This window comes from Trichomycterus rosablanca, chromosome 7, assembly GCF_030014385.1.
Source record: "Trichomycterus rosablanca isolate fTriRos1 chromosome 7, fTriRos1.hap1, whole genome shotgun sequence".
Lineage (NCBI taxonomy): Eukaryota > Metazoa > Chordata > Actinopteri > Siluriformes > Trichomycteridae > Trichomycterus > Trichomycterus rosablanca.
Genome location: NC_085994.1, coordinates 23,864,732 through 23,892,489, shown reverse-complemented (window position 1 = coordinate 23,892,489; position 27,758 = coordinate 23,864,732). Strand labels below are relative to the sequence as shown.

General features: G+C 41.0%; 1 protein-coding gene across 1 annotated transcript; it reads right to left on the bottom strand.

Moving 5' to 3' along the window:
* Nucleotides 1-3,192: 3,192 nt before the first annotated feature.
* On the bottom strand, nt 3,193-27,758 carry nr2c2 (nuclear receptor subfamily 2, group C, member 2). Its single transcript, XM_062998541.1, has 15 exons — nt 27,685-27,758; nt 23,642-23,772; nt 22,689-22,790; nt 21,690-21,890; nt 19,294-19,399; nt 18,937-19,116; nt 15,351-15,498; nt 15,104-15,194; nt 14,845-14,972; nt 13,990-14,164; nt 11,438-11,559; nt 11,181-11,320; nt 8,597-8,734; nt 4,224-4,329; nt 3,193-4,135 (listed from the first exon to the last, which is right to left on the bottom strand). Exons 2-15 carry the CDS (start codon nt 23,699-23,701, stop codon nt 3,961-3,963), a joined length of 1,872 nt encoding a protein of 623 aa, XP_062854611.1. The 5' UTR covers nt 23,702-23,772; nt 27,685-27,758; the 3' UTR covers nt 3,193-3,960.

The window sequence follows — 27,758 nt, the reverse complement described above, 5'->3', positions numbered from 1 at the left end:
GAAGGGCATATAGTGTTTTATGCCCATATAGCGCGGCATATAATGCAAACCAAACGAAACTGACCACTGATAGCTTTAGCAATCAAGTCACTGTTTATATTCATCAAGCATACTGTATAGTTGCATTTCAGTATAAACCCTGTTTTACCACAAAGTGACGCTGTCTGCCTTTATTTTTATTAAATACACCGATCAGCCATAACATTAAAACCACTTCCTTGTTTCTACACTCACTGTCCACTTTGTAGTTCTACAATTACTGACTGTAGTCCATCTGTTTCTCTGCATGCTTTGTCTGCAAAGCCCCCTTTCATGCTGTTCTTCAATGGTCAGGACTCTCCCAGGACCACCACAGAACAGGTATTATTTGGGTCGTGGGTCATTCTCAGCACTGCATGGGGATACTGACATGGTGGTGTGTTAGTGTGTGTTGTGCTGGCATGAGTGGATCAGACACAGCAGTGCTGCTGGAGTTTTTAAATATCGTGTCCACTCACTGTCCACTCTATTAGACAGTCCTACCTAGTTGGTCCACCTTGTAGATGTAAAGTCAAAGACGATCGCTCATCTATTGCTGCTGTTTGAGTTGGTCATCTTCTAGACCTTCATCAGTGGGCACAGGACAACACTGCCCACGGGGTGCTGTTGGCTGGATATTTTTGGTTGGGGGACTATTGTCAGTCCAGCAGTGACAATGAGGTGTTTAAAAACTCCATCAGCGCTGCTGTGTCTGATTCACTTATACCAGCACAACACACACTGACACACCACCACCATGTCAATGTCACTGAAGCTGAGAATGATCCACCACCTAAATAATACCTGCTCTGTGGTGGTCCTGACCATTGAAGAACAGCAGGCTAAAAAGGTATGTAGAGAAACAGATGGACTACAGTCAGTAATTGTAGAACTACAAAGTGCTTCTATATGGTAAGTGGAGCTGATAAAATGGACAGTAAGTGTAGAAATAAGGAGGTGGTTTTATTGTTATGATTGATCGGTCTATATATATAGTGACAGACATGAAAAGTAAACCACAACATTTAACTGCTATTTTGATATAGCATTTAATAAAATGCATGAGCTTTTTCGTCCATTCACAATGCACTATATACATAAAGAGGTCTAACATATACTTTAAAATAAAACAATAAAAATGAACATGCATTCATTTAATGAAATTACATGGAGTATAAATCTCATTAAACATAATATCACAACAGGAATTAAAAGTTCTTTGGGTTTTAAACCCAGTTACTTAGGTAGACTATCATACAGTACATATACATTTCAGGTATGTAGATATTCATATTTTATTTTACTATTGAAGTTCACCCAAACAAGGCAAATATACTTTATATAATTCACAATTTTAGATAATATTCATAAGTGCATGATGAAAATGTACTTTAAGTACATTGAAGAGAAGACTGCTGCTATTTTAAACGGCAGGAAAGTATAAAACAAACTGAGCCACAAAACCTTTTTCTTTTATAATAAATAAACTAAAATAAAAATGAAACTAATTTAAAACTTGCTGGTGTAATGGAGTAAACTCCATATTTAAATATACTCACTGAATCAAAGTTTGAGACATGAGACAATCTTAGACTTTCCTAAACATCAATGAAATTAATAAATTAGGGTTAGAACAAAAAAAGAGTGACGCTACTACATACTCATTTAAATAAATACAACTAAATATAAAAAAGGACAAGGAGTAAATAGGTAATGTCCAAAATAAGTGCACCGTTCTATTGTATGCCGATTGTCCAGATAGGTGAGGTCTCATGTAACAAATCAGTAACTGTAAGACAAAAACATCACAGTAGCTAAAGATGTAGGGCACATGTGTAATTTCAGGTATATATGTGTCAAATTACCAGACAGAATAAAATAAAAAAATATATTAATAATAATTAATCCCCTTCTGACTCTGCACATCCAAGAAATAGATTTTTGAAGTGACATTTTAGTATTAGCATCTCTTCCACAAACCCAATGTTTAACAAATGACATGAGGTATGTGTGATGAAACCTTTCTGCATAAGAATAAATCAAATTAAGGACAGTTTCAGAATGTTAACCAAACGTCTGGCCTGAGGGGTATGTCACAATCAGACATAGATAATAAACAATAACGGATCATCTTCTGACATTGTAAGAATGATGGAACAGCCGCTCAGGTGGCGCAGCGGTAAAACACGCTAGCACACCAGAGTTGGGATAATGTTGATCAGGGTGTGGCTCTCCGTGCACAGGGCTGATTCGCATATGAACTCGGCTGGTGCAGGTGAAAAGATGCAGTCGGCTACTGCTCACGCATCGGGGGGAAGTGTGTCAGTTCGCTCTCCTCAATCAGGGTGGGGGTCAGCACCAGTATAGAGGAAGCATAACGCAATTAGGTAAAAACACAGACCCCTTCTTATTTGTCTACACAGTTGGTGTATTTGCGCCTGAGGCCAGTTCTCATATACAGAGCCACACACTGATCCCCGTGCTCTTCCACTTTCTGTACAGGTGCCTCAGGCTTCTAACCAAGGTCCTTACACAGCGTTAAAGAACCCACTCATATTAGTCTGGCCAGTGGCCAATTTTGTCTGCTGCAGGCATTGAAAATTATGCCCGCTAGAGGGCACAGAGCTGAGGTTTAAACTCAGGAGTTCAGAATCTTAGCGCTGGTGTGCTGGTTATCCCACAGCACCACCTGGGCGCCCACGGAAATCCTCTATTTTTAATTCCGTTTGTGGGCTGGTACAACATGTTGGTACAACAATGTAAATGTGGCTACTGTGGCACCCATTTTTTTGCAACTGAAATATGAATGTGCAAGCTTTATGTTGGAGTTTGATTCACTACTGACTATCTGCGGGCAAGCTGTAGCCTAGTGGTTAAGGTACTGGACTAGTAACAAGAAGGTCCAAGCCCCACCACTGCCAGGTTGCTGCTGTTGGGTCCTTTAGCAAGGCACTTAACCCTCAATTGCTCAGACTGTATACTGTAACTGTAACGTAAGTCACTTTAGATAAAGGCGTCTGCTAAATGCCGAAAATGTAAATGTAAATGAACTCCAAATGCTTTAATGGTAACAATTTAGATTTGTGATGTTGAAGCAGCTATGATAAAAAAAAATCCTGGGTATAGGTACCCAGGTGGCGCAGCGGGATATTCCGCTAGCACACCGGCGCCAATATTCTGAACTCCTCGGTTTGAAACTCCCGTTTCCACCGGGCATAATCGGCAGTGCCTGCAGCAGACACGTCTCTGCTAGGGCGGGATGACCGGACTATGTGGGTGGGGTTTTAAAACGCTGTGTAAGGACCCTGACTGGCAGATAGAGAGGTGCAGAGTGCATGGGTGAAAAAGGGTTCCGCTAAGGGTTGCGTTTGGGTCAGAGGAGGCGTGAGCAGCAATATACCCACCTCGACTGCAATCAGGGATCGCCCAGCAGCGGAAGACAAATTGGCTACGCTAAATTGGGAGAAAAATGCATAAATAAAATAGAAAACAATCCTGGGTATATTTATTTTGCAGTGTGGAATAGCTTTCTGGACTAGCTTCCTATCTTAACCTCTTTTGTGAAGCTTTCTAAAAGCAAAAAAGTGCTACTGACCATTGGATTGACAGCTGTAACATAGATAGTCTTAAATAGGTCAAGACTTGTATATGGCTGATGTCTCGTCTCAGTGAGCCGTAAAGTCTTATGATACTGTCTCTGGAAAACAAGTGCTTAGAAATAGTAAAAAAAAAACACTGTCCTTATTTAAAGTCCATGGTGCATCAGTCTTTAGGAACTCTGTTGTGTCCGTTTTCAATACGATTCAGTCAGTGCTGAAAAACAAAATATAAAACACTGAAGGAAAAAATGATGGTTGTAACTTTTGCATCAACCTGCATGAAGGCAAAGCAGGATTTTCATCTGCAACTTCAATCCAGTTTCAAAACCTGGTCACTCGGTAGTCATGCATTAGGACTTGTGATCTGGCTGTTGTAATCTGCCGTCTCCATTTTTAAGATGTAAGGGATGATGCTGTCGATGGGCACGTTTCCGATCAGGCCCGTGAAGAAGAGTTCCTCTGTTATGCTGGAGCTCATCAGGCGGAGGGCAGGTAGCCGCATTAGGGTCCGTGCCAGCCTGCCAATGCAATCAGATCTAATAAGGTAAAAAAGGACCGAACGTATACAGTACAAGGAAATGTAGGATCAGAGATCAAGGAGCATACCTGTAGGTGTCATCTGGATAAGTCTTTTGCACGTAGTCCTGCAGCTCCATCTGAGCTTTCTCCTGGAACTTCTCGATCTGGTTGCTACTGCTCAGGCCTGGGTGGTCTTTCCAAATAATACATTATTGTATTAGTGATATATCATCATCCACAAATATTTTTACTATAAGCAATACTAAACAAATCTGATCTAAGAATAGTCTTGAACATTTTATGTAGGTCAATATTCTAAACCAGGAGTGCACAGTTCTGGTCTTAGTCCTCTTTTGGGACAGTGGTAGCCTAGTGGGTAGAGCTTTTAGGCTATAAATTGGAAGACTGTCTGTGTAAATCCAGGCTCTGCCATCCAGCCACTGCTCAGCCAGTCAGCAATACAAATATACACCGATCAGCCATAACATTAAAACCACCTCCTTGTTTCTACACTTACTTTCCATTTTATCAGCTCCACTTACCATATAGAAGCACTTTGTAGTTCTACAATTACTGACTGTAGTCCATCTGTTTATCTGCATGCTTTGTAAGCCCCCTTTTATGCTGTTCTTCAATGGTCAGGACTCTACAGTGTAGTTTATATTTGGGTGGTTCATTCTCAGCACTGCAGTGACACTGACATGGTGGTGGTGTGTTAGTGTGTGTTGTGCTGGTATGAGTGGATAAGACACATCAGCGCTGATGGAGTTTTTAAACACCTGCTGTCCCTGCTGTTCTGAGAATAGTCCACCAACCAAAAATATATCCAGCCAACAGCGCCCCGTGGGCAGCTTCCTGTGACCACTGATGACCAACTCAAACAGCAGCAAAAGATGAGCGATCGTCTCTGACTTAACATCTACAAGGTGGACCAACTAGGTAGGAGTGTCTAATAGAGTGGACAGTGAGTGGACACGGTATTTAAAAACTCCAGCAGCGCTGCTGTGTCTGATCCACTCATACCAGCACAACACACACTAACACAGCACCACCATGTCAGTGTCACTGCAGTGCTGAGAATGATCCACCACCTAAATAATACCTGCTCTGTGGTGGTCCTGACCATTAAAAACAGGGTGAAAGCAGGGTAAAAAAGCCAGTAATTGTAGAACTACAAAGTGCTTCTATATGGTAAGTGGAGCTGATACAATGGACATTAAGTCTAGAAACAAGGAGGTGGTTTTAATGTTATGGCTGATCAGTGTAATTAGCTATGTCTGTGAGAAGGGGCTGGCTAAAGCAATAGTAAAACATGTACATGATAAGAAATTAAATTAATAAATAGAAAGAAATAAATAGAGATAAATTAATTGCTTGTTAAATTGTCAATAACAGTTGTACGTAACAAAGCACAGAAACTGTTGATGCATGCTCAATAATCCAGGTACACAAATCCACAAAGTTGAATCAGTTCATCTGGACACAAGTTTGTTGTAGAGATACGTTTCGTCACTCAATCCGAATGACTTCTTCAGTCTGAGCTGGTGTTGAATACCCCAACCTTATATGCAGTTGATTTGCATAACGACCGATCACCACCCATTGCATAACAATGGAACTGGTGATCAGGTCCATATGAAATTCACAATGACCATTAATTACAATGGTCTTTCACACATGATTGGGGTAAAGCTCCAATTATGGCGTTGTATGATGGTGAGAGATGTACTCTCAGGCCCCCTCCCCGGTTCAGTGATGGTCGTTCCCTCTTCACGTAAATGGCCTCTTTGACTCCACGTTCAAACACCAACAGACCATGGATGGCCGAAAGAGGAATGAAGGGCAAACACACGCTGGTGATGTGGACAAGTGGGTGAAGAACTTGTCGGACAGACAACTCACACAAGCGGAGAAAGACATCTTGGCTAAGGGGTTGAATTTCGCTGTTACACCAAAGCAAGTCCCACTAGTGGAACTGATCACAGCCACAGAATCAGCAATCCGCAACAACAACATCTCCGACCTGCAAGCGGAAGTTGCGGATGAAAGTGTCAGCTTGCCTGAGTAATGCAAAGCCACCGCCATCCAACATCAGCAGAGACGAGAGGTATGCACTTACTACACTTAGTAAGGACAATAACATCATCATACTTCCTGCTGACAAAGGTAGATGTACTGTTCTATTAAACCAGATAGACTATCATGAGAAAGTGATGTTGTTACTTAGTGACACTAACACTTATGAGCTGCTGAAACGAGATCCAGGTAGTAGCTACAAGAAAAAGGTGATAGATTGTCTGAAAGTTTTAGAACAGAACAATGCTATTGACAGGGCTTTGTACTACAAATTATATCCGCGGGAGGCTACACCTAGTCTGTATGGGTTACCTAAGATACACAAACAGGATGTACCTTTACGACCACATTGTTTGTATGATTAACTCTGTGACTTATAACATTTCTAAGTTTCTAGCATCGATTCTCAACCCGTTGGTAGGTAGCACGGAACACCACATTCAGAACACCATGGATTTTGTGGACAAGGTGACGGGTGTCATCATTGAGACGGAGGAAACAATGGTCTCGTATGATGTTACATCCCTCTTCACATGCATTCCGGTTGCTGAGGCAGTGGAGGTGGTTCGTAGGAAACTACAAGGCGACCCCACCCGGAGCACGAGGACCACCCTTACCACGGACCAGGTGTGCACACTCCTAGAACTGTGTCTTCAGTCCACCTACTTCACTGTAGAAGACAGTTCTACAAACAGAAACATGGGTGTGCTATGGGGTCCCCTGTCTCACCTATTGTTGCAAACCTGTACATGGAGGAAGTGGAAAAGAAGGCACTAAGGACCTACTCAGGGACACCACCGAGTCATTGGTTCAGATATGTGGTTTGAACGTGGAGTCAAAGAGGCCATTTACGTGAAGAGGGAACGACCATCTCTGAACCGGGGAGGGGGCCTGAGAGTACATCTCTCATCATCTTACAACGCCGTAATTGGAGCTTTACCCCAATCATGTGTGAAAGACACACATGACCATTGTAATTAATGGTCATTGTGAATTTCATATGGACCTGATCACCAGTTCCATTGTTATGCAATGGGCAGTGATCAGTCGTTATGCAAATCAACTGCATATAAGGTTGGGGTATTCAACACCAGCTCAGACTGAAGAAGTCATTCGGATTGAGTGACGAAACGTATCTCTACAACAAACTTGTGTCCAGATGAACTGATTCAACTTTGTGAAAGCACAGAAAGTTTAATGTGCCCTGTCACCTGTTCATATTTGAATTCATTTCTACCTCAGCTACTAATAAACAGAAAATCAAATGGACATGTCCACTGGCTGGACATGGACATGTCCACTAGGCAAATACAGTGGTATTTTGAAACTCAACGTCAATTGGTTCTGGGACTGGCATTGAGTTTAAAAGGTGTTGAGTTTCAAGGTATTTTTTCCCCCTAAAGATGTATGGGAAACCTGTTAATGTGTTCCATGGTCCCGTGGAACTGCATATATTTTAGGCTTATGTAAAATAATGGGGTTCTTTTTAACACTTGTACACTGGAAAATAAAACAAATATAATATAAGAACACAAATAAAAAGCTGATTCTTACATTATCTCAGCACTCCGAGCTGCAACACAAGTTTAAAAGTGAAACAGTGAAAAGATCCAGCTAAACATAGATACATATGGAGCTTTCAGAGTGAATCTGATGGTTATTCCACACAAATGCAGATTGGTCTCATATTTGCACTTTGTATTACCGCACCGCTCAAGCCGAGCGCTAAACCAAGCGGCAGTTCATTGTTAATTTGAAATTAAATAAATACATTTTCAAAAAACAAACTGAACACGTTGAGTTTAAGGAAAACATGGAGTTTAAGGGTACGAATTTCTCGACGAAGGGTGTTGAGTTTTAAAGATTTTGAGTTTAGGTGACGTTAGGTTACAAGGTACCACTGTATTAGGTGTGCTGTATGTATAATTTTGACCCAACAGATTATATATTGTATTTAGGGTATTATATAAAAAAACTTATTAAAAAAGATAAAGAAATTAAAAATGTAGAGCCCTTTTGCACAAAAAAGAATGCTCCAATCATTCAGTGTCACAGATAATTAAAATACCAAGACTGCAAAGACAGATTCATCTCAACTTTATGATAGATTTAATAGGGCAGTGCTATCATGCTAATTTTTTAATCTCACCAACTCAAAATATACAGTGAAATATGGAGGACAATAAACACACAGCACATCTTTTAACTGGAGCGATTACTGTGCAAACACAACTTGCTGCAATGCATTTAGTGCTGTGGTCATCTAACCTCACAAACCAGTTTGTGTCTGAGCAAAATAAACAACCCAAATGTCCAAAAGTAAACACCAATTATCGGTCTTTTAACAGAGCATGTCTGCTGAAGAGCACTGAAATGGTGTTTACCTGGACTAAAGAGGACAATGGCTTTCAGGTAGGCATACTCATAACCATCTGTCTCCAGCTTGGCCATGCTGTTACAGAACTCCTGCAGCTTCCATATGTGCTCCATCACCAGCTTCACCCGCTCACCGGACAGCTTGTCTTTAAATAAGTAACAAGAGGTTGTTTTAATATTTGAATATTTAAGTATTTGTAGCTTAATTGTTAGTTTTTGCAAAATAAATGTAGGTTACATTATTATTTTAGTATTGCCATGAAGGTGGTGTAATGATAGTAAGTATGTGAAGTAAAGTAGGGGGTACACTACTACTACTACTACTACTTAATTGAGGAAAAGCTTGCTTCAAATGTTGGTTCCATATTACCCTTTATTTGGTCTAGTACAAGCCCATCCACTGTAGAGATCAGTAAAGTGGCTTAGTTGTCAAACTATGTCCTTCTGCCATGCCAAATATGGTCAGCAAAGGGGGCATGGAGGCTCAGATAATTGACAGATCAGTTTCTCTAAACTGACAGTTTCCTGCACCTTGTTTAGCATTAATTTAGCTTCAGGTGAAAAGGCTTCCACTTATCAATTTCACCTATCAATTTATCAAAGGTTCACTTCAAAGATTTGCCAGCTTTTCTGTTGACAACCTGCTTTTCTCTTGAAATTGCTACATCACGCTCGATTCTGTGTGATTTTCTCCTGGCATATGAGGGCAGCACATCTTTTCTTTTTTTTATCGAGTAAATCAGCTGGTGTTGCAGCACTTCTTGTCCATCACAAATCAACAAGCTGTGCCAGCTAGTGGGGTGAGGTTCTGCTTGTGCATTGCTTTCCCAGCTTGTTCTGGGTTTCGTTACTTTTCTTTTCCGAGAACGTGCAGGTGCAGTTCACATTGTGACAGCTAGTTCAAGCATCTTGCATATGAGATTTATCTTCAGTTCTTGTACCTGGTGCCTCAGTGACGAGGTGCAATCAATCCAGTTACTCAACAAAAGTAATACTCATAGCATTTTAACTGAGGGGTGTAAAAAACATTCATGTAATTTTAATGTCAACACACTGCTGTTTTTGGCATTTTAAGGGTTGTTGGGGTGTCTGCCCAACACTTAAATACACAACAGCACAACTTTACAACATAGTGGATAAGACACTGCACTAGACATGTTTACACACTAAGTTCCAGCCTGCAATTGACAAGGGACTGCAACTCAAAAGTGGGCACTGTTTGCATGTCCCAACATGTTCATCACACTATTGCAGGACCCTGGTGACTCAATTATCTACGCTTGTGCTCTCAAAAGAAAGCTGTTGCACTTCATAAGCAATAACAATAGGTATGTTTTTAAAATTATTTTGATTGTTCATCAGAACAATGGTAACCATGTACTATACACCAATCAGTCATAACATTAAAACCACCTCCTTGTTTCTACACTCACTGTGCATTTTATCAGCTCCACTTACCATATAGGAGCACTTTGTAGTTCTACAATTACTGACTGTAGTCCATCTATTTCTCTGCATGCTTTGTTAGCCCCCTTTCATGCTGTTCTTTAACTCTCCCAGGACCACTACAGAGCAGGTATTATTTGGGTGGTGGATCATTCTCAGCACTGCAGTGACACTGACATGGTGGTGGTGTGTTAGTGTGTGTTGTGCTGGTATGAGCGGATAAGACAAAGTAGCACTGCTGGAGTTTTTAAACACCTCACTGTCACTGCTGGACTGAGAATAGTCCACCAACCAAAAATATTCAGCCAACAGCACCCGTGGGCAGCGTCCTGTGACCACTGATGAAGGTCTAGAAGATGACCAACTCAAACAGCAGCAATAGAAGAGTGATTGTCTCTGACTTTGCATTTACAAGGTGGACCAACTAGGTAGGAGTGTCTAATAGAGTGGACAGTGAGTGGACACGTACCAGCACAACACACACTAACACACCACCACCATGTCAGTGTCACTGCAGTGCTGAGAATGATCCACCACCTAAATAATACCTGCTCTGTAGTGGTCCTGTGGGGGTCCTGACCATTGAAGAACAAGGTGAAAGCAGGCTAAAAAGGTATGTAGAGAAATAGATGGACTACAGTCAATAATTGTAGAACTACAAAGTGCTTCTATATGGTAAGTGGAGCTGATAAAATGGACAGTGAGTGTAGAAACAAGGAGGTGGTTTTAATGTTATGGCTGACCAGTGTATACTGATTGCTGAGAAGTGTATGTAAATGTCAAGGTTTCCCATAACTGACTCACTGAAGTGCATGTAAACCCAGTAATAAGATAAAGCAATCTTATTTCTTTCTCTGGGTTTTTTAATGAATTAAATAAAAATAAGTGCATTAAAATAGACAAAATGGCAATACTGCCTCAAGTAACTGATTTTTTCTCCATTAGTTGTAATTTTCATGATAGTTTCATCAGTATTATTAACCCTGCTTCTAATGCTATGAATGTCAGATGATTGCATTGCTTTTCTCAACACAATGTGTAAGTATGTAACAACATGTGTAAGTATAAACCTCTGTTCCAGACTTATTGCTCATTCGCTCATTAATAGCACAGTATTTCTTATAAGACATTGTGAAGACGACCTACCGTCCTGTATGCTGGTCTGTAGATGGTTGACAATTGCAGCAAGGATGGTGGAAAGGCTCATGACCTGAGCACACTGTGCTAGACCCAGAGTGAACAGCTCATTCCAGCATGCCCGTACCAGAGATGTGTTACACTCCTGCCTATAATACAAAATATATCCATACTTTTACTGAAGAATACTTTTACAGAATATAGCACCACTATACCAGTTCCCAAAATATTCTCGTACCATCTCTCAAAACCAGCAACGTACTCACCCAAGAGCAAGAAAGGCTGGGATGGAGCGTGCCCAGTGCATGGATAGAAACAGCAGGCGAGAAGCAGACTCACAAATGTAATGAACATTTAGATATTCGGGCATTGGACTGGGCATTGTAAGCTAAAAAAGAAAGTACAAAGACACATTCAGAGACTGCTGAATCAAAAAAATCAAGCTTTTAATGCATCAACATTTTAAGGGCGCAATCACAATATATTTATTGGGGAAGTCTGTCCCAGATATGCTCAACAGTACTGATACTGTTGCATAATGTTAGTCTGCCAGTGCCACATATTAATATCTATATAGAAACAACAGCCACTGACACAGCATCTAAAAGCTAGCTACAGTGGGGCCAAAAAGTATTTAGTCAGCCACTGATTGTGCAAGTTCTCCTACTTAGAAAGATGAGAGAGGTCTGTAATTTTCATCATAGGTACACTTCAACTATGAGAGACTAAATGAGAAAAAAAAATCCAGGAAATCACATTGTAGGATTTTTTAAAGAATTTATTTGTAAATTATGGTGGAAAATAAGTATTTGGTCAATAACAAAAATTCAACTCAATACTTTGTAACATAACCTTTGTTGGCAATGACAGAGGTCAAACGTTTCCTTTAAGTCTTCACCAGGTTTGCACACACTGTAGCTGGTATTTTGGCCCATTCCTCCATGCAGATCTCCTCTAGAGCAGTGATGTTTTGGGGCTGTCGCTGGGCAACACGGACTTTCAACTCCCTCCACAAATTTTCTATGGGGTTGAGGTCTGGAGACTGGCTAGGCCACTCCAGGACCTTGAAATGCTTTTTACGGAGCCACTCCTTCATTGCCCGAGCGGTGCGTTTGGGATCATTGTCATGCTGGAAGACCCAGCCACGTTCCATCTTCAATGCTCTCACTGATGGAAGGAGGTTTTGGCTTAAAATCTCACGATACATGGCCCCGTTCATTCTTCCCTTAACACGGATCAGTCGTCCTGACCCCTTTGCAGAAAAACAGCCCCAAAGCATGATGTTTCCACCCCCATGCTTCACAGTAGGTATGGTGTTCTTGGGATGCAACTCAGCATTCTTCTTCCTCCAAACACGACGAGTTGAGTTTTTACCAAAAAGTTCCATTTTGGTTTCATCTGACCACATGATATTCTCCCAATCCTCTTCTGGGGCAGGGGGACACGCCTGGCACTGCAGGATTTGAGTCCCTCTCGGCGTAGTGTGTTACTGATGGTAGCCTTTGTTACTTTGGTCCCAGCTCTCTGCAGGTCATTCATCAGGTCCCTCCGTGTAGTTCTGGGATTTTTGCTCACCGTTCTCATGATCATTTTGACCCCACGGGATGAGATCTTGCGTGGGGCCCCAGATCGAGGGAGATTATCAATGGTCTTGTATGTCTTCCATTTTCAATTGCTCCCACAGTTGATTTATTCACACCAACCTGCTTGCCTATTGTAGATTCACTCTTCCCAGTCTGGTGCAGGTCTACAATTTTCTTCCTGGTGTCCTTCGACAGCTCTTTGGTCTTGGCCATGGTTGAGTTTGGAGTCTGACTGTTTGAGGCTATGGACAGGTGTCTTTTATACAGATAACGAGGTCAAACAGGTGCCATTAATACAGGTAACGAGTGGAGGACAAAAGAGCTTCTTAAAGAAGAAGTTACAGGTCTGTGAGAGCCAGAAATCTTGCTTGTTATTGACCAAATACTTATTTTCCACCATAATTTACAAATAAATTCTTTAAAAATACAATGTGATTTTTTCTCATTTTGTCTCTCATAGTTGAAGTGTACCTATGATGAAAATTACAGACCTCTCTCATCTTTCTAAGTAGGAGAACTTCAGCACAATCAGTGGCTGACTAAATACTTTTTTGCCCCACTGTACTTAAAGGATTATTTTTATTCAAATATGATCTTCCTCTATTCCACAGATTAAATAGCTAACATTAGCATCCACTCTGTCTCTTAATGTTAAATTTGTCAGCACATGCAACTGGAAGACAATACTTTTTTGGTTTTCCACAATAGTGCATTTGAGGAAACATCCCTCACACGAGGCACCATTTAAAACATATTTCACATAAAAGTACCAGTGGTGTCAGTTTTTAGCTGACCTATTATCTAATACACTACTCTGTGATGATATAGGGGTGCTTCAGGCCTGTTTTTGGCACCTCTGGCAATTTTCATTGTTCTTCTTCCAATGAGTCTTGGCCTGCCCAACAACTTTATGTGGCTTGTTCCTTCTTGCTCTGCTGACAATAGGTTACTCACCACCGATGCCTGTGAACATTTCTTGCAATTCGGAGATACCTTAAACCAGCCATCTGGCCATAATGATCTGGCCCTTATCAAGGTAATTCAGGTCTAGGAGTAACTACCATCAGCCCAACATTTATTACAAAACAGGCATAACCATGCACATTTTAAGGGTTTTGTTTCATCACTGTATGAAGAATTTGCACTGAAGGACCAACATTTACATGGCTGTCTTGGTCCAAGCTGGTTAAAAACAACAAATTGAAGTAAGAATGTTCTCATATGTGAAGCCTCACCTTAAAGTTTACATGTGTATCTGTGAGTAGAGGTCCCTCAACTTCTATAAGGGGCGTGACCTGATCTCTGCTGATCACCTGTATAGTTGCACCGCCCACACACTCCACCTCTGACAGGCTCTGCCCCTCTCCCTCCTCATTGGGGTTTAATGCTTTGGCAAGAGTGTCAAAGGCACTACATGGACACACACACATTTTATTTCATCAAAAATGGAACGATTGAATAACTGGAAGCTACAATACACAGCACAGCTACCTTAATAGTTAAATGTAAACTTACAACATCTCCACATAACTGGTTAGGAGTTTTCCAAACTTAGTTGCACAAGTAGTGTTTTTAGCTGCTTTAGACTTCGACATCTTGGACATTTTGTCTAACCAACTGCTTATGTGACCAAGAGTCTTTAGAGTTGTCTATGTAAACTGTACATAGACAAAATATCAGGAGCATAATAATTTACTGGTTTGTTTTTTGAGCATAGACTACAGAGAGATTATCACATGTGGAGAGAAGCACACTTTTCCATTGATAATAGAATCCCCAAAGGGACAAAATGCACTCAATACGTAAACACATACATCAAACATTTTCAGCACAATTCACTACACTACCTCAATTGCGGTATGATTGCTAGGACCACCTCATATTGCATATTGTGCCTCATATTTCATACACTACGTGAATGAAAAATGTTAAATCACTAAACACACCCTAAATTTTGAATTTTACAGAAAATTGCATATTACATGGGAAACGGCTCATCATGACACATTTTTCACGGCCGATTTGGGCTTAATCAGTCAATACATTTTAATGTCTCATATTCCCATTTACAACAGAGACTGAAAGAGTACCGTGTGATTTCGCTGGCTGATTCTTCTTGCCTCTCTGAGATGTCTCCGTTATTAAGCAACTCATTGAAACTGGCTAGTGAGGTCACAACATTGGCCAGTGTCCCCAGATCACCATGTCCGGTCTCTGCCTAAAAGTCCAACCCAAGAATTTTTAACAGAATTAACTTCCATGATGTAACTGAATAAATCCTAATGTCTTTAATCCTACTTAGTATTAATCAGTTAAATATTTAGTAACAAAATGTATAATTAGAGATACCTTTGTGTCCGTTGCTAAGAGTAAAGTGCCATCAGCTTGGATTAGAGGTTGCTGGATGTTCACCAGCATCCCAGGGTCTAACAACCCAGAGCTAAAGATATAAAGAAATAACAGACAATATGAACAGCCAATCAAAAGATCAAACGATTTTTCAGGACAAAGACTGGACCAGCATTGCAGGTCAAACTGATTCGGAATGACCATTTGTAAACACAAAGCAAACAGCACAAAGGTCAGCGTGTCTTACCGCGAGTCATCTTTATCGGTGATGAAAGTTGGAGTGGCTATAAGGGGGCTTCGTAAATCTTTTCGGATGTAGATCTTCTCAGTTGAGGCGGCGCAGTTGGCAGGCTTCTCTCTAGGCAGGTCTAAGGGCTTCCTCTCGCTTTGCACAGCTGCAGAATCAAATACATATTTGTAAACACACATGTGGAATTTGATGTGTGTTTAAACATTAAAGTGCAGTGAATCAGTCCAGTAGTTACCACTTGTAAGTTATGCATTTAATACATTCCTTTACTGCCTAAAATACTTCTATTTATTAACGTTTTCCTGTTTTTACCCAATTTAGTCTTATCCAATTGGAGCCTCCTCGAGGAGGGCCATGGTTGTCACACATTGGCTCCCCGTAAATGATCGCATACACCTCAAGATCTTATTATTCACATTCAAAGCTCTACATGGTCTAGCACTCTCTTACATCTCCGATTTACTCCAAGTCTACAATCCCACTCGCACTCTTAGGTCTTCCTCAGCCTTCCAGCTTTCTATTCCTTCTGTCCACCTGTCGACTATGGGCGCGAGGGCTTTTAGCCACTCTGCCCCTTCTCTCTGAAATACCCTGCCAATCCATATCCGTACTATCGATTGTTTCTCTACTTTTAAATCCCAACTTAAAACTCACCTCTTCAAGCTAGCCTACTACTAATCTTTCGAACTTGATTGGTACTACTACCCCAATATTTGTTTAACAGTGATTACATTTGACTGTTTACAGATTGCATTGATTCAATGGGTGAGTTTGTACTGATTTTTTTTTTTATTGTATTGATTTTATTGTATTTATCTTTACTGATTTTTCTATTAGATTTATTGGTTTATTGATGTCTGTTACTTTCTTGCTTTTGTAAAGTGTCCTTAAGTGTTTTGAAAGGCACCATAAATAAAATGAATTATTATTATTATTATTATTACTTGTGGCTGTCAATTACTTCCTTTACCTGGCAGGGAAGGGGTCTCTCATACCTCTTTTCCACTAATACAGTGCTTGTTCCGGAGCTGGTACTAGCTCCTGCAAACTAGCGAAACATTTTAAAAATGTCCCCATGTTTACACTGGTTTAACAGCCCATTGATTACATGTGTGGATGTGGCCGTTTCATCATCAGAAAACAGAAGATGAAAGACACTGTATTAACAATATTAACTAACTGTCTAGAATCGACTTTTCAGTGTCTATGCACGGCACAAAGGGATTGTCATAAACAATGATTATGTGCAATGTTAAAGGCAAGAGGTTTGTTTGCTTTGTCTGTTATAATTGTGTATTTATTTATTAGGATTTTAACTTCATGTTTTACACACCTTCATGACAGAACAGGTAATCAAGATTCATCAGTTACAATTAGGGGTGTAACGATACATCGTTTCACGATGCATCGCGGTGCAAAAATGTAGCGATGTGCATCGAGGACATCTTCGCGATTGTACGATTGCACGTGCGTTCTGTAATTTATTAGTGATGGGTCGGTCGCGAACAATCCGGCTCTAAGAGTCGGCTCCTCATTGGGAGCCGATTCGTGTTTTTTCTCATGAGTTTTTTCAGACATTACATTACATGAAAATGAGTGACAGGAAACAGTACAGTTCAGACCCACTTAGCTGGTGGGAGACCAAGTGTTCAGTCTACCCACATCTTATACATGTCACTGTGTATTGTAGCAACATCTGTCCCCTCAGAGAGAATCTTTTCTAAAACAGGGCAGATCATAACAGAAAGGAGAAACAGGATCAACCCCTCAAAGATGAGCTCCTTGGTTTTTCTGAATGCCAATCTTCACTAAATACTTACAAATCCTGTCACCTGGATGCTGCTTTTTGTTTTGCACATTTTCATTTATATTTTGTTGAGTGATACTTTGTTGATGTTGTGTTGTTCCACTGTAGATGCAAATTTACAAATAATCAGACACAATCAGACCTTTTTGTCTAATTGAGATGGGTCTTTTCTGTATTTCATAATTTATTGTTGTGGCACTCTGTTCCACGTTGAGTATATAAATAAAGCCATTTAAATAATAAACATTTAATACAATGTTTTTTTTACATTAGTAATTCATTTTACATGTAATTTGGTATTAAATTAGTTTAAGCAACAAAAAAATCTGTTTAAAGACTCAGCTCAGCTCAGTGAGCTTGTTTGATTACTTTGATTTTCAATTTAAGATGGCGATAAGTAACTTAAATTTGGTAAACCTGTTAGTAGGTTACAGTAAAGTACTCTGTTCTTGGTAATTACCTTTAATTGCAGGGGACTGAAGTTTTTTTTGCTTAAAAATGTACAAGAAAATGTGCATTGTTTTGCACAGTTTACACTTCAGAAAAAATCGTGAGAAAATTGAATCGTGAACTCAGCATCGTGAATCGAATCGAATCGTGAGCAGAGTGTATCGTTACACCCCTAGTTACAATACAAGTTTTTTGTAATGTCAAATTTTCTATTCACCTCACTTGCATGTCTTTGGACTGTGGGAGGACACCGGAGCTCTCTGAGGAAATGGGGAGAACACAGAAAGGACCCAGACCGATCCACCTTGGAATCCAACCCAGAACCTTCTTGCTGTGAGGCGACAGTGCTACCCACCGAGCCACCATTATGATTGTGTACAGGTATTATGCAAAGTGTTGTACCGACATCTGTTACTGTCAAATTGTTTCTTCTGCAGACACAGATAAATCATTACTGCTGTTTCTGCTGTGGTTCTCTTGCTTTTAGTTGTAAATGATAGAAAAGCGAGTAAACAATGTTACTATGGTGACACCGATACCCCAACCCATCGCCCACTTACGTCACAGGTTCGTTGGTTCCAGACAAGCAAGATGAGGGTTTAATTTTAAACCCTAAATATTAATTTTTCTGGCCAAGAACCTGTGATTGTGCAGTGTAAAAGCGCCAAACCGTTCAGGATATTAGAATCATGCCGATGGAAACATGCGAACAGAGCACAGTTTCACATAGGGAGAGCCATGGACTGCCATCCCAGACTAGTCACCCCTAGTGCAGGCGCCTCAACCACCTGGCAGAGGTTGTAATTGCAGCAGTAACAAGGAACCCTGCTTCGACCATTGTCCTTCCCCGTAAAAACATACACCCAATTGTGTTTCTGTGTAGGTGCCCAACCAGTCAATAGCTCAACTGGAATTCAAACTTGACAGCTTGAGATCCCAGACAGGGTGGGCTTGAGTGTTATTTTGGACCTTTTTTGATCCTGCCATTTAGATTTTTGATGTGCTCTTACTGCCTTCTTTAAAATGTGCTGTAAGCCCATTGCAAATAAGGTTTATTAGTTTCAATTCTGAGACTGCAGTAGTCATTAAAAGGGACATTTTATGTTGAATTTGGAGAAACGACTTGGTATATTATTTGTGTTCTATTTAAATTGTCTTTCTTTCATTGGTTTATTGCAAACAGATAAAAGTTTTGCTAATGGGGTTGAATAATTTTAATGGAAACTCGATTTCTGTAAATCTGTGTTGTCACTGAGATGCTGTATGAATAGCTATGCTCATGAGAATGTCAGAATTTTATGTGTAAACGTGAAAAAAAACTCTCACACTCCATCTTCATGCCCATCTCAAGGCACTTCCTGAGGCGGCAGAACTGGCAGCGGTTTCTGTGGTGTTTGTTGACCACGCAGTCTTGGTTGCTGCGACAGCTGTAGGTCAGACTCTTTCTCACACTTCTCTTGAAGAAGCCCTTACAGCCCTCACAGCTAACAGCACCATAGTGCCTCCCTGAACACACACACACACAATGCAATAATGCATTATTAATACATTAACAATACATTAAACTTACCTAGGACAAGGTGGGAATGACAATGGCACAGAGTCTTTTATGCAACATATAATAATCAAACAGCTTGTCAACCAAAAAATACAGTCAATGCATGTAAGTGTGAGCATGTGTACCTGAGGCTTTATCTCCACAAACAACGCAGTACTCTACAGGTTGTGCTCGACCCACATCTGCTCCTTTACCCAGAAGCCTTTCCACTGAAACCGCGTCTGTGACAAACTACACCATCACACAAGATAAAAAGTCAACAAATACCACACAAGGTAAAAAGTCAACATAAATGCACTGCACATCATGCTCAAGCTACTTTCTGAATCTGTTAAACTGTGTTCATTTAAAAATGAGAAAACAAAATTTCTGTAATTAAGGGGTGATATTAAACTGCAAATATACAAACCCAATTTCCAATGATCAGTTTCATTTTATTTTGTAAACATAATCAGATCTGGACTGCAGGCAGGCCAGTCAAGCACACGCTGTTGGCCTAGCATCATCTTGCTAAAATAATCATGGACTTCTCAGGATGGCAGCATGTGTTTCTTGAAAATCCCAATATACGCCTCTTCGATAATGGTACCTTCACATATATGCAAGTCACCCATGCTATGTGCACTGATGCACCCCACTACCACTGCAGATGTTGGCTTTTGCACCTTTCACTGATATCAGTCCTTTTTCCCAAAACGAGCTGAACCGTGGACTCACCTGACCACAGCACACGTTTTCGACTGTCTCTCAGATCCAGAGAACTCAGAGCATTTCTGCACAGAATTGATGTATGGCTTTCTCTTTGTGATTGTTTATTTGGGTTTTAACGTCATGTTTTACACTCTTTGGTTACATTCATGACAGAAGCGGTAGTTACTCATAACACAAGGTTCATCAGTTCACAAGGTTATATCGAACACAGTCATGGACAATTTAGTATCTCCAATTCACCTCACTTGCATGTCTTTGGACTGTGGGAGGAAACCGGAGCACCCGGAGGAAACCCACACAGACATGGGGAGAACATGCAAACTCCACACAGAAAGGACCTGGACTGCCCCACCTGGGGATCGAACCCTGGACCTTCTTGCTGTGAGGCGACAGTGCTTCTCAATTAGAGTTTCAGGTTGCCTTTCTTGATGCAGCGGCAGACTGTGTTAAGAGACAATGCTTTCTATTCCCGAGCCAGTGTGGCTAAATGTATCACAGTAGCATGTTAGAGCTTAATGGTTGCGCACATTCAAAGTAGTTTCAAGCTTGGCCCTACATGGACTGAGATCTTTCCAGTTTCCCTGAATCTTTTCACAATATTATTCCCAGTAGATTGTGAAAGACTAAGTTATTTCCAATCTTGCACTGAGAACTTTAAACTGATTGGCAATTCTCTCCTAAACTGTGGTACAAATTGATGAGCCACATCCCATCATTGCTTGTAAAGACTGATGCTTGGATCCTCCTTTTAAATGCAATCATGATTCCCGTAAGTGTTACTGTAACAAATGTTTTATAAACTTTTCCCTCTATTTTTGCCTCTGTCCCAACTTTTTGAAGTGTGTTGCATCAAATTTGAAATGTGTTTTTATTTACAAAATACAATGAAGTTAATTGGAAATCTTTTCTTTCTACTTCTATCAATTAAATAAGTATTTAAGAGAAATAACAAATTACAGATTATTCTTTTTACTGCATTTTACACTTTTTCGGAAATGGGATTTGTAGTTCACAATAAACAACTTTTTTTTTTGTTTTACCCTGTACAATACTTTATGGATCTAGTTAAATGGATGGGGCTCTTGTATTTTTAGACAAGAAAGCACCTTGCCCAAACCTTTGCCACAAACTGTTGTGGAGAATTGTGAAGGTTTATAGTTCTCTTGAATTACATTCTATGCTGCAGTAGTAAGATTTCTATTCTATTGTGAACCAATAGAATGGGTAGCACTGTTGGGTAGCACTGTTGCCTCACAGAAAGAAGGTCCTGAGTTCGATCCCCAGGTGGGATCCTTTCTGTGTGGAGTTTGCATGTTCTCCCTGTGTCTGTGTGGGTTTCCTCTGGGAGCTCCGGTTTCCTCCCACAGTCCAAAGACATGCAAGTGAGGTTAATTGGAGACACTAAGTTGTCCAAGACTGTGTTTGATATAACCTTGTGAATTGATGAACCTTGTGTAATGAGTAACTATCGTTCCTGTCATGAATGTAACCAAAGTGTAAAACATGACATTAAAATCCTAATAAATAAACAAACAACCCTTCAGGGCTTCCACTACTTTTCCATATGAGCATTTACAGCTGACTGGGACAAATATAGCACTGACAATCTGACCTGCTAGAATGGTGGCACCCTGTGTAAATGCCATATTGAGTCATTGAGCTTTTCAGTACAACCCATGCTGGTGCTTGATTTTTTTATTCCTGTTAGCATTACGTGCTAACACATCAGTTAGAAAGAGTCTCCAAATACTTGTAGTGTAGCTGTATTATATATGCAGTACCATGTCATGCAGTGCGTGTGTCTGTATACCTGTATTTGGCCAGGTACAAGGCTGTCTCCTGTGGTAAAGATGAGCTGCTTAGTGCTGGGGCTGCTGGGGGATGCCAGGATGACTTTGCCTGCTGCTGTGCCATCATGAGCTGCCAAGATAAACTGCTGCTTGGGTACGGTGGAAGGATCCACAGTGGTCACAATCTGGATCTTCTGGCCTGTCTGCTGATCCGTGACAATCTGCCGAAAGTCATCAGTCAGTTCAAAATCTTTCAATAGCATATGAACTGACTCATTTGTCAAGAGTGTTTTTTTTTCGGTTACTACCGCTGGAATTCAATGTTCGAATCCCCAGCTGTGTTATCGGCCTGGACCAGCATCTACATACAGACATGATTGGCTATGTTTGTGGAGGCTGAGGCCCTGCAATCGACTGGCGTCCAGCTTGGGGTGTGTTACTGCATTGCGCCCAATGACCCACAGCAGCCCCTGACGCTAGACATTTTGCTTCCACAACTGCTGCTGACCTCCACTCCTGACCAGGGAGAACCATGACTAACATACGCCACTTTGGCCTAGTGCAGTAGCCGACTGCTTTTTTCCCCTATACTTGTGGCGAGTTGGGGATCTGAATCGCACACAATGAGTCAGGCACTGATCTCCATTATCCCCCATCTCTGTGCAGGCGCCATCGAACAGTCAGCAGAGGTTGTAATTGCAGAGATTATGAGGAATCCCCTCTGGCAATCCCACACATTTACATTTTCAGCATTTAGCATACGCTTTTATCCAAAGCGATGTACAGTACTGTGACAGGATCTTGTCCAAGCAATTGAGGATTAAGGGCATTGCTCAAGGGCCCAACCTGGCAGTGATTGGGGTTTAACCAGCAACATTTCGTTTACCAGTCCAATGCCTTAACCGCCAGGCTACAACTGCCTTTTACGCAGACAAGCCAATCACTGACTGTACAATGCTGCCAGTGACGGAGCTTAGACTCAAACGTACGAGTTTCGCATATAAAATAACCTAATGTACCTGTATTCTCTGTGGTGTGGTGACAGTGGAGTCAGTGGAGATGATCTGGATGCGCTGTGGAGAAGCACTCATCACTGGGCTGTTTATAGAAGGTTTCTGCGTCTGCAAAGCACACAAGCACAAATACTTAAATCATAATGTTACATCACACACATATAACAAGTAAGAGAATGCAGGTGAAATGTTCTCTTCCTTTAAGGGTCAGGTGCATTGTTTTCATGGAGACCAGTCATGCTATGCAAAGACCCTTAAAGAATAGTGTAAACACTGTTCTGAATTACTCAGTTTTTTTACTGATGTTTCAGCTAAACCAACTGCTTATAGGTGTAAAAAATATTATTTACAACACTCTATGCTTTGCACTCTGGGGGCCCAATGGTAAATTACGATCAACCACTACCACTGGGATTTGAATCTATCGACCAGCTGTGCGGTTACATACAAACATTATCGGCTATGTCTGGAAAGGGGATGGCCATGACGCTGCAATGGATTTACATCCTTGCTGGTGTGTGTTACTGCGTTGAGCCCAGTGATTCCTGGGAAATCGGTGTGAAGGAACATAACTGGCCTAATGAGTTCATATGTCAGTTGCTAGCCAGGTCTACATACATCACACCACAATAGTTGCCTGAGCACACAGCAGAAGCAAACTAAGTACATGTAGGCTCATCTATTGCAGGGCAACGCATGGGCAACTGGATGGACTGGTTGCATCATGACCTTATATATGCCCTTGCGAGTAAATAGGCACAAATTACCATAGATACATTCTAAAATATTGCAGGCCTTCCCAGAGTGGAGGATGTTGTAGACCAAACTCTAAATTAATACTAATGGATTTGGGATGGGATGTCCAGCAACCTCATGGTCAGGTTTCCACATTTACACACACACACATAGCCTACACTTCAAGCAGGGGTTATTGTCCTCTATTATGCCTTTCCACTCACCTCTGCAACCTGCTCAGTTGTCACTATCTGCTGAGCCAGCACCTCCACACTGGTTTTCATGCCGATACAAAATCATTAGCAGTGATGTATTGGACCAGAGCCAGTGCCGCATTTGTTACCAACAGCCCCACCTGACACCACAGGGATAGAAAGAAGGATAGGATGAGGATAAAATATTACACTGTGATCACATAGCATAACATAACATGTACACAAAATTTAAAAACGCAAATCTAAAATTGCTCAGGCTGCTCACTGTACATGTAACAAAAAGCTATGTCTCCCATATTAGCACAGTTCTTACACTGGATGCCATGCCTGACACAACGCTCCTTGTTTAATCAGGGCTTGAGACCGGCACTGAAAGCACACTCACAAGTGCACCTTCCAATAGCTAGGCTGTTCAGCTATTCCCTCTCAGACACTGACAACTGTCGTGGCAGGCTGACAGAACAAAAGTTAATGATTTGGTAATAACGCATAATAGATTGTGCAGTCTCAGACCTACTCATGGTCTGACACACAGGCTTTAACTGGGAAAAACTGTTTAGATAAGGCAGGAATAATGTACGCTTTACTGAGAACTGCATACAATAGACAATGCTATTTCATTTGTTCCTGGCCTTCAGGATTAGTAAAATATCCAAAATTGCCGCTCAGGTGGCGCAGCGGTAAAATACGCTAGCACACCAGAGCTGGGATTTCGAATACATCGTATCAAATCTTAGCTCTGCCATCCGGCTGGGCTGGGCGACTACATGAACAAGGTTTGGCTGTTGTTCATACAGGGGTAAAGAGCCGGAGAAGGACCTCATAACTGATACAATTACGACTTCTGCTGGCTGGTTGATGGCGTCTGAGGAATAATGCTGATCAGTGTGTGGCTCTCCGTGCACAAGGATGATTTGCATATAAACTCGGCTGATGCAGTCGGCTACTGCTCATGTATCGGAAGTGACGTGTGTCAGTTTGCTCAATCAGGGGCTGGGGTCAGCACCGGTAGAGAGGAAGCATAATGCAATTGGGTAAAAATGGGATGCGCTAAAAAATGCATTAGGAAAAAAATAATAATAATAAATAAATAAATATATATATACAGTATATACAGTGTATCACAAAAGTGAGTACACCCCTCACATTTCTGCAGATATTTAAGTATATCTTTTCATGGGACAACACTGACAAAATGACACTTTGACACAATGAAAAGTAGTCTGTGTGCAGCTTATATAACAATGTAAATTTATTCTTTACTCAAAATAACTCAATATACAGCCATTAATGTCTAAACCACCGGCAACAAAAGTGAGTACACCCCTTAGTGAAAGTTCCTGAAGTGTCAATATTTTGTGCGGCCACCATTATTTCCCAGAACTGCCTTAACTCTCCTGGGCATGGAGTTTACCAGAGCTTCACAGGTTGCCACTGGAATGCTTTTCCACTCCTCCATGACGACGTCACGGAGCTGGCGGATATTCGAGACTTTGCGCTCCTCCACCTTCCGCTTGAGGATGCCCCAAAGATGTTCTATTGGGTTTAGGTCTGGAGACATGCTTGGCCAGTCCATCACCTTTACCCTCAGCCTCTTCAATAAAGCAGTGATCGTCTTAGAGGTGTGTTTGGGGTCATTATCATGCTGGAACACTGCCCTGCGACCCAGTTTCCGGAGGGAGGGGATCATGCTCTGCTTCAGTATTTCACAGTACATATTGGAGTTCATGTGTCCCTCAATGAAATGTAACTCCCCAACACCTGCTGCACTCATGCAGCCCCAGACCATGGCATTCCCACCACCATGCTTGACTGTAGGCATGACACACTTATCTTTGTACTCCTCACCTGATTGCCGCCACACATGCTTGAGACCATCTGAACCAAACAAATTAATCTTGGTCTCATCAGACCATAGGACATAGTTCCAGTAATCCATGTCCTTTGTTGACATGTCTTCAGCAAACTGTTTGCGGGCTTTCTTGTGTAGAGACTTCAGAAGAGGCTTCCTTCTGGGGTGACAGCCATGCAGACCAATTTGATGTAGTGTGCGGCGTATGGTCTGAGCACTGACAGGCTGACCCCCCACCTTTTCAATCTCTGCAGCAATGCTGACAGCACTCCTGCGCCTATCTTTCAAAGACAGCAGTTGGATGTGACGCTGAGCACGTGCACTCAGCTTCTTTGGACGACCAACGCGAGGTCTGTTCTGAGTGGACCCTGCTCTTTTAAAATGCTGGATGATCTTGGCCACTGTGCTGCAGCTCAGTTTCAGGGTGTTGGCAATCTTCTTGTAGCCTTGGCCATCTTCATGTAGCGCAACAATTCGTCTTTTAAGATCCTCAGAGAGTTCTTTGCCATGAGGTGCCATGTTGGAACTTTCAGTGACCAGTATGAGAGAGTGTGAGAGCTGTACTACTAAATTGAACACACCTGCTCCCTATGCACACCTGAGAACACTAACGAGTCACATGACATTTTGGAGGGAAAATTACAAGCAGTGCTCAATTTGGACATTTAGGGGTGTAGTCTCTTAGGGGTGTACTCACTTTTGTTGCCGGTGGTTTAGACATTAATGGCTGTATATTGAGTTATTTTGAGGGAAGAATAAATTTACACTGTTATATAAGCTGCACACAGACTACTTTTCATTGTGTCAAAGTGTCATTTTGTCAGTGTTGTCCCATGAAAAGATATACTTAAATATCTGCAGAAATGTGAGGGGTGTACTCACTTTTGTGATACACTGTATATATATATATATATATATATATATATATATATATATATATATGTATATATACAGGGGTTGGACAATGAAACTGAAACACCTGTCATTTTAGTGTGGGAGGTTTCATGGCTAAATTGGACCAGTCTGGTGGCCAATCTTCATTAATTGCACATTGCACCAGTAAGAGCAGAGTGTGAAGGTTCAATTAGCAGGGTAAGAGCACAGTTTTGCTCAAAATATTGCAATGCACACAACATTATGGGTGACATACCAGAGTTCAAAAGTTGTTGGTGCACGTCTTGCTGGCGTGCACCACTAGTCTTAACCACTTAACCACTAGGCTACGGCTTGCCCTGTTATTACTGTTATTACTAATATATACCTAACTAATCTTTATTATTATTACTATTATTATTATAATACATACCCATTTTTATTCATATGCTTAGTGTTATTATTGCTATTATGTATATAGTACTATGTACCTAGATATAATTCCATATATGTAAATTGCTATAGTTATAACTTTATATTCATATTAATCATAGACATGTTTACTGATATTCTCGGTTTTTTTGCACAGTGCTACTATTTGCACTTCTGGTAGCTGCTAACTACATTTCGTTGCCTTGTACCTGTACTGAGCAATGACAATAAAGTTGAATCTATCTATCTATCTATCCATCCATCCATCCATCCATCCATCTATCCATCTATCCATCTATCTATCTATCTTTAAAAAATAAGGGGGGTTAATTTGAGCAGGGGTGTGTACATAGTATTATTAGCCACATTCTCTGTCTACGTGGTGTCCTAAAGTCTGGACACATAGGAAATATCACTAACTATAATAACTAACTACATGTTTACTAAAATATGCATTTGGCCTGTGTGTCTAGACTTTAAGGACACTCTGTGCACTGACAGTTGGTGAAATCGAGCCAAATCAACTTGCGTTGAATCGACTCTTCACGTCCAACGCCTAAGATCCGGAGAATCGATTCTTTTTTTGAATCGACTGCTAGACCTTTCTAGCACCATTACAGTTAGCTTATTAGCTAATAGGCTAATTCTCTGTCCGCTTTGTCGCTCACCTTTTCGTACATCTACACATGCAATATAATAACAGAATGCACCGTTGTTCATCTTAAAATACATTTTTATTAATCGCTAAGTGCAGAAATGTGGTAAACACGCGAATGGCTGATTTTAACCGTTAGCCTCGTTACCTAACAGGCTAAAGTGGAGAAAATGCTTTTTATCGTGCCTGTTTTAAGCCGCGTCCATCGTCGGGCAAAATAAAAAATACCACATGACTTACCTGAATTTTCAGTAAAAGCAGTTTATAGTCGTTGTGTTTGATATAAACGATTTGTTATTGTTTTTCTTCTGTGA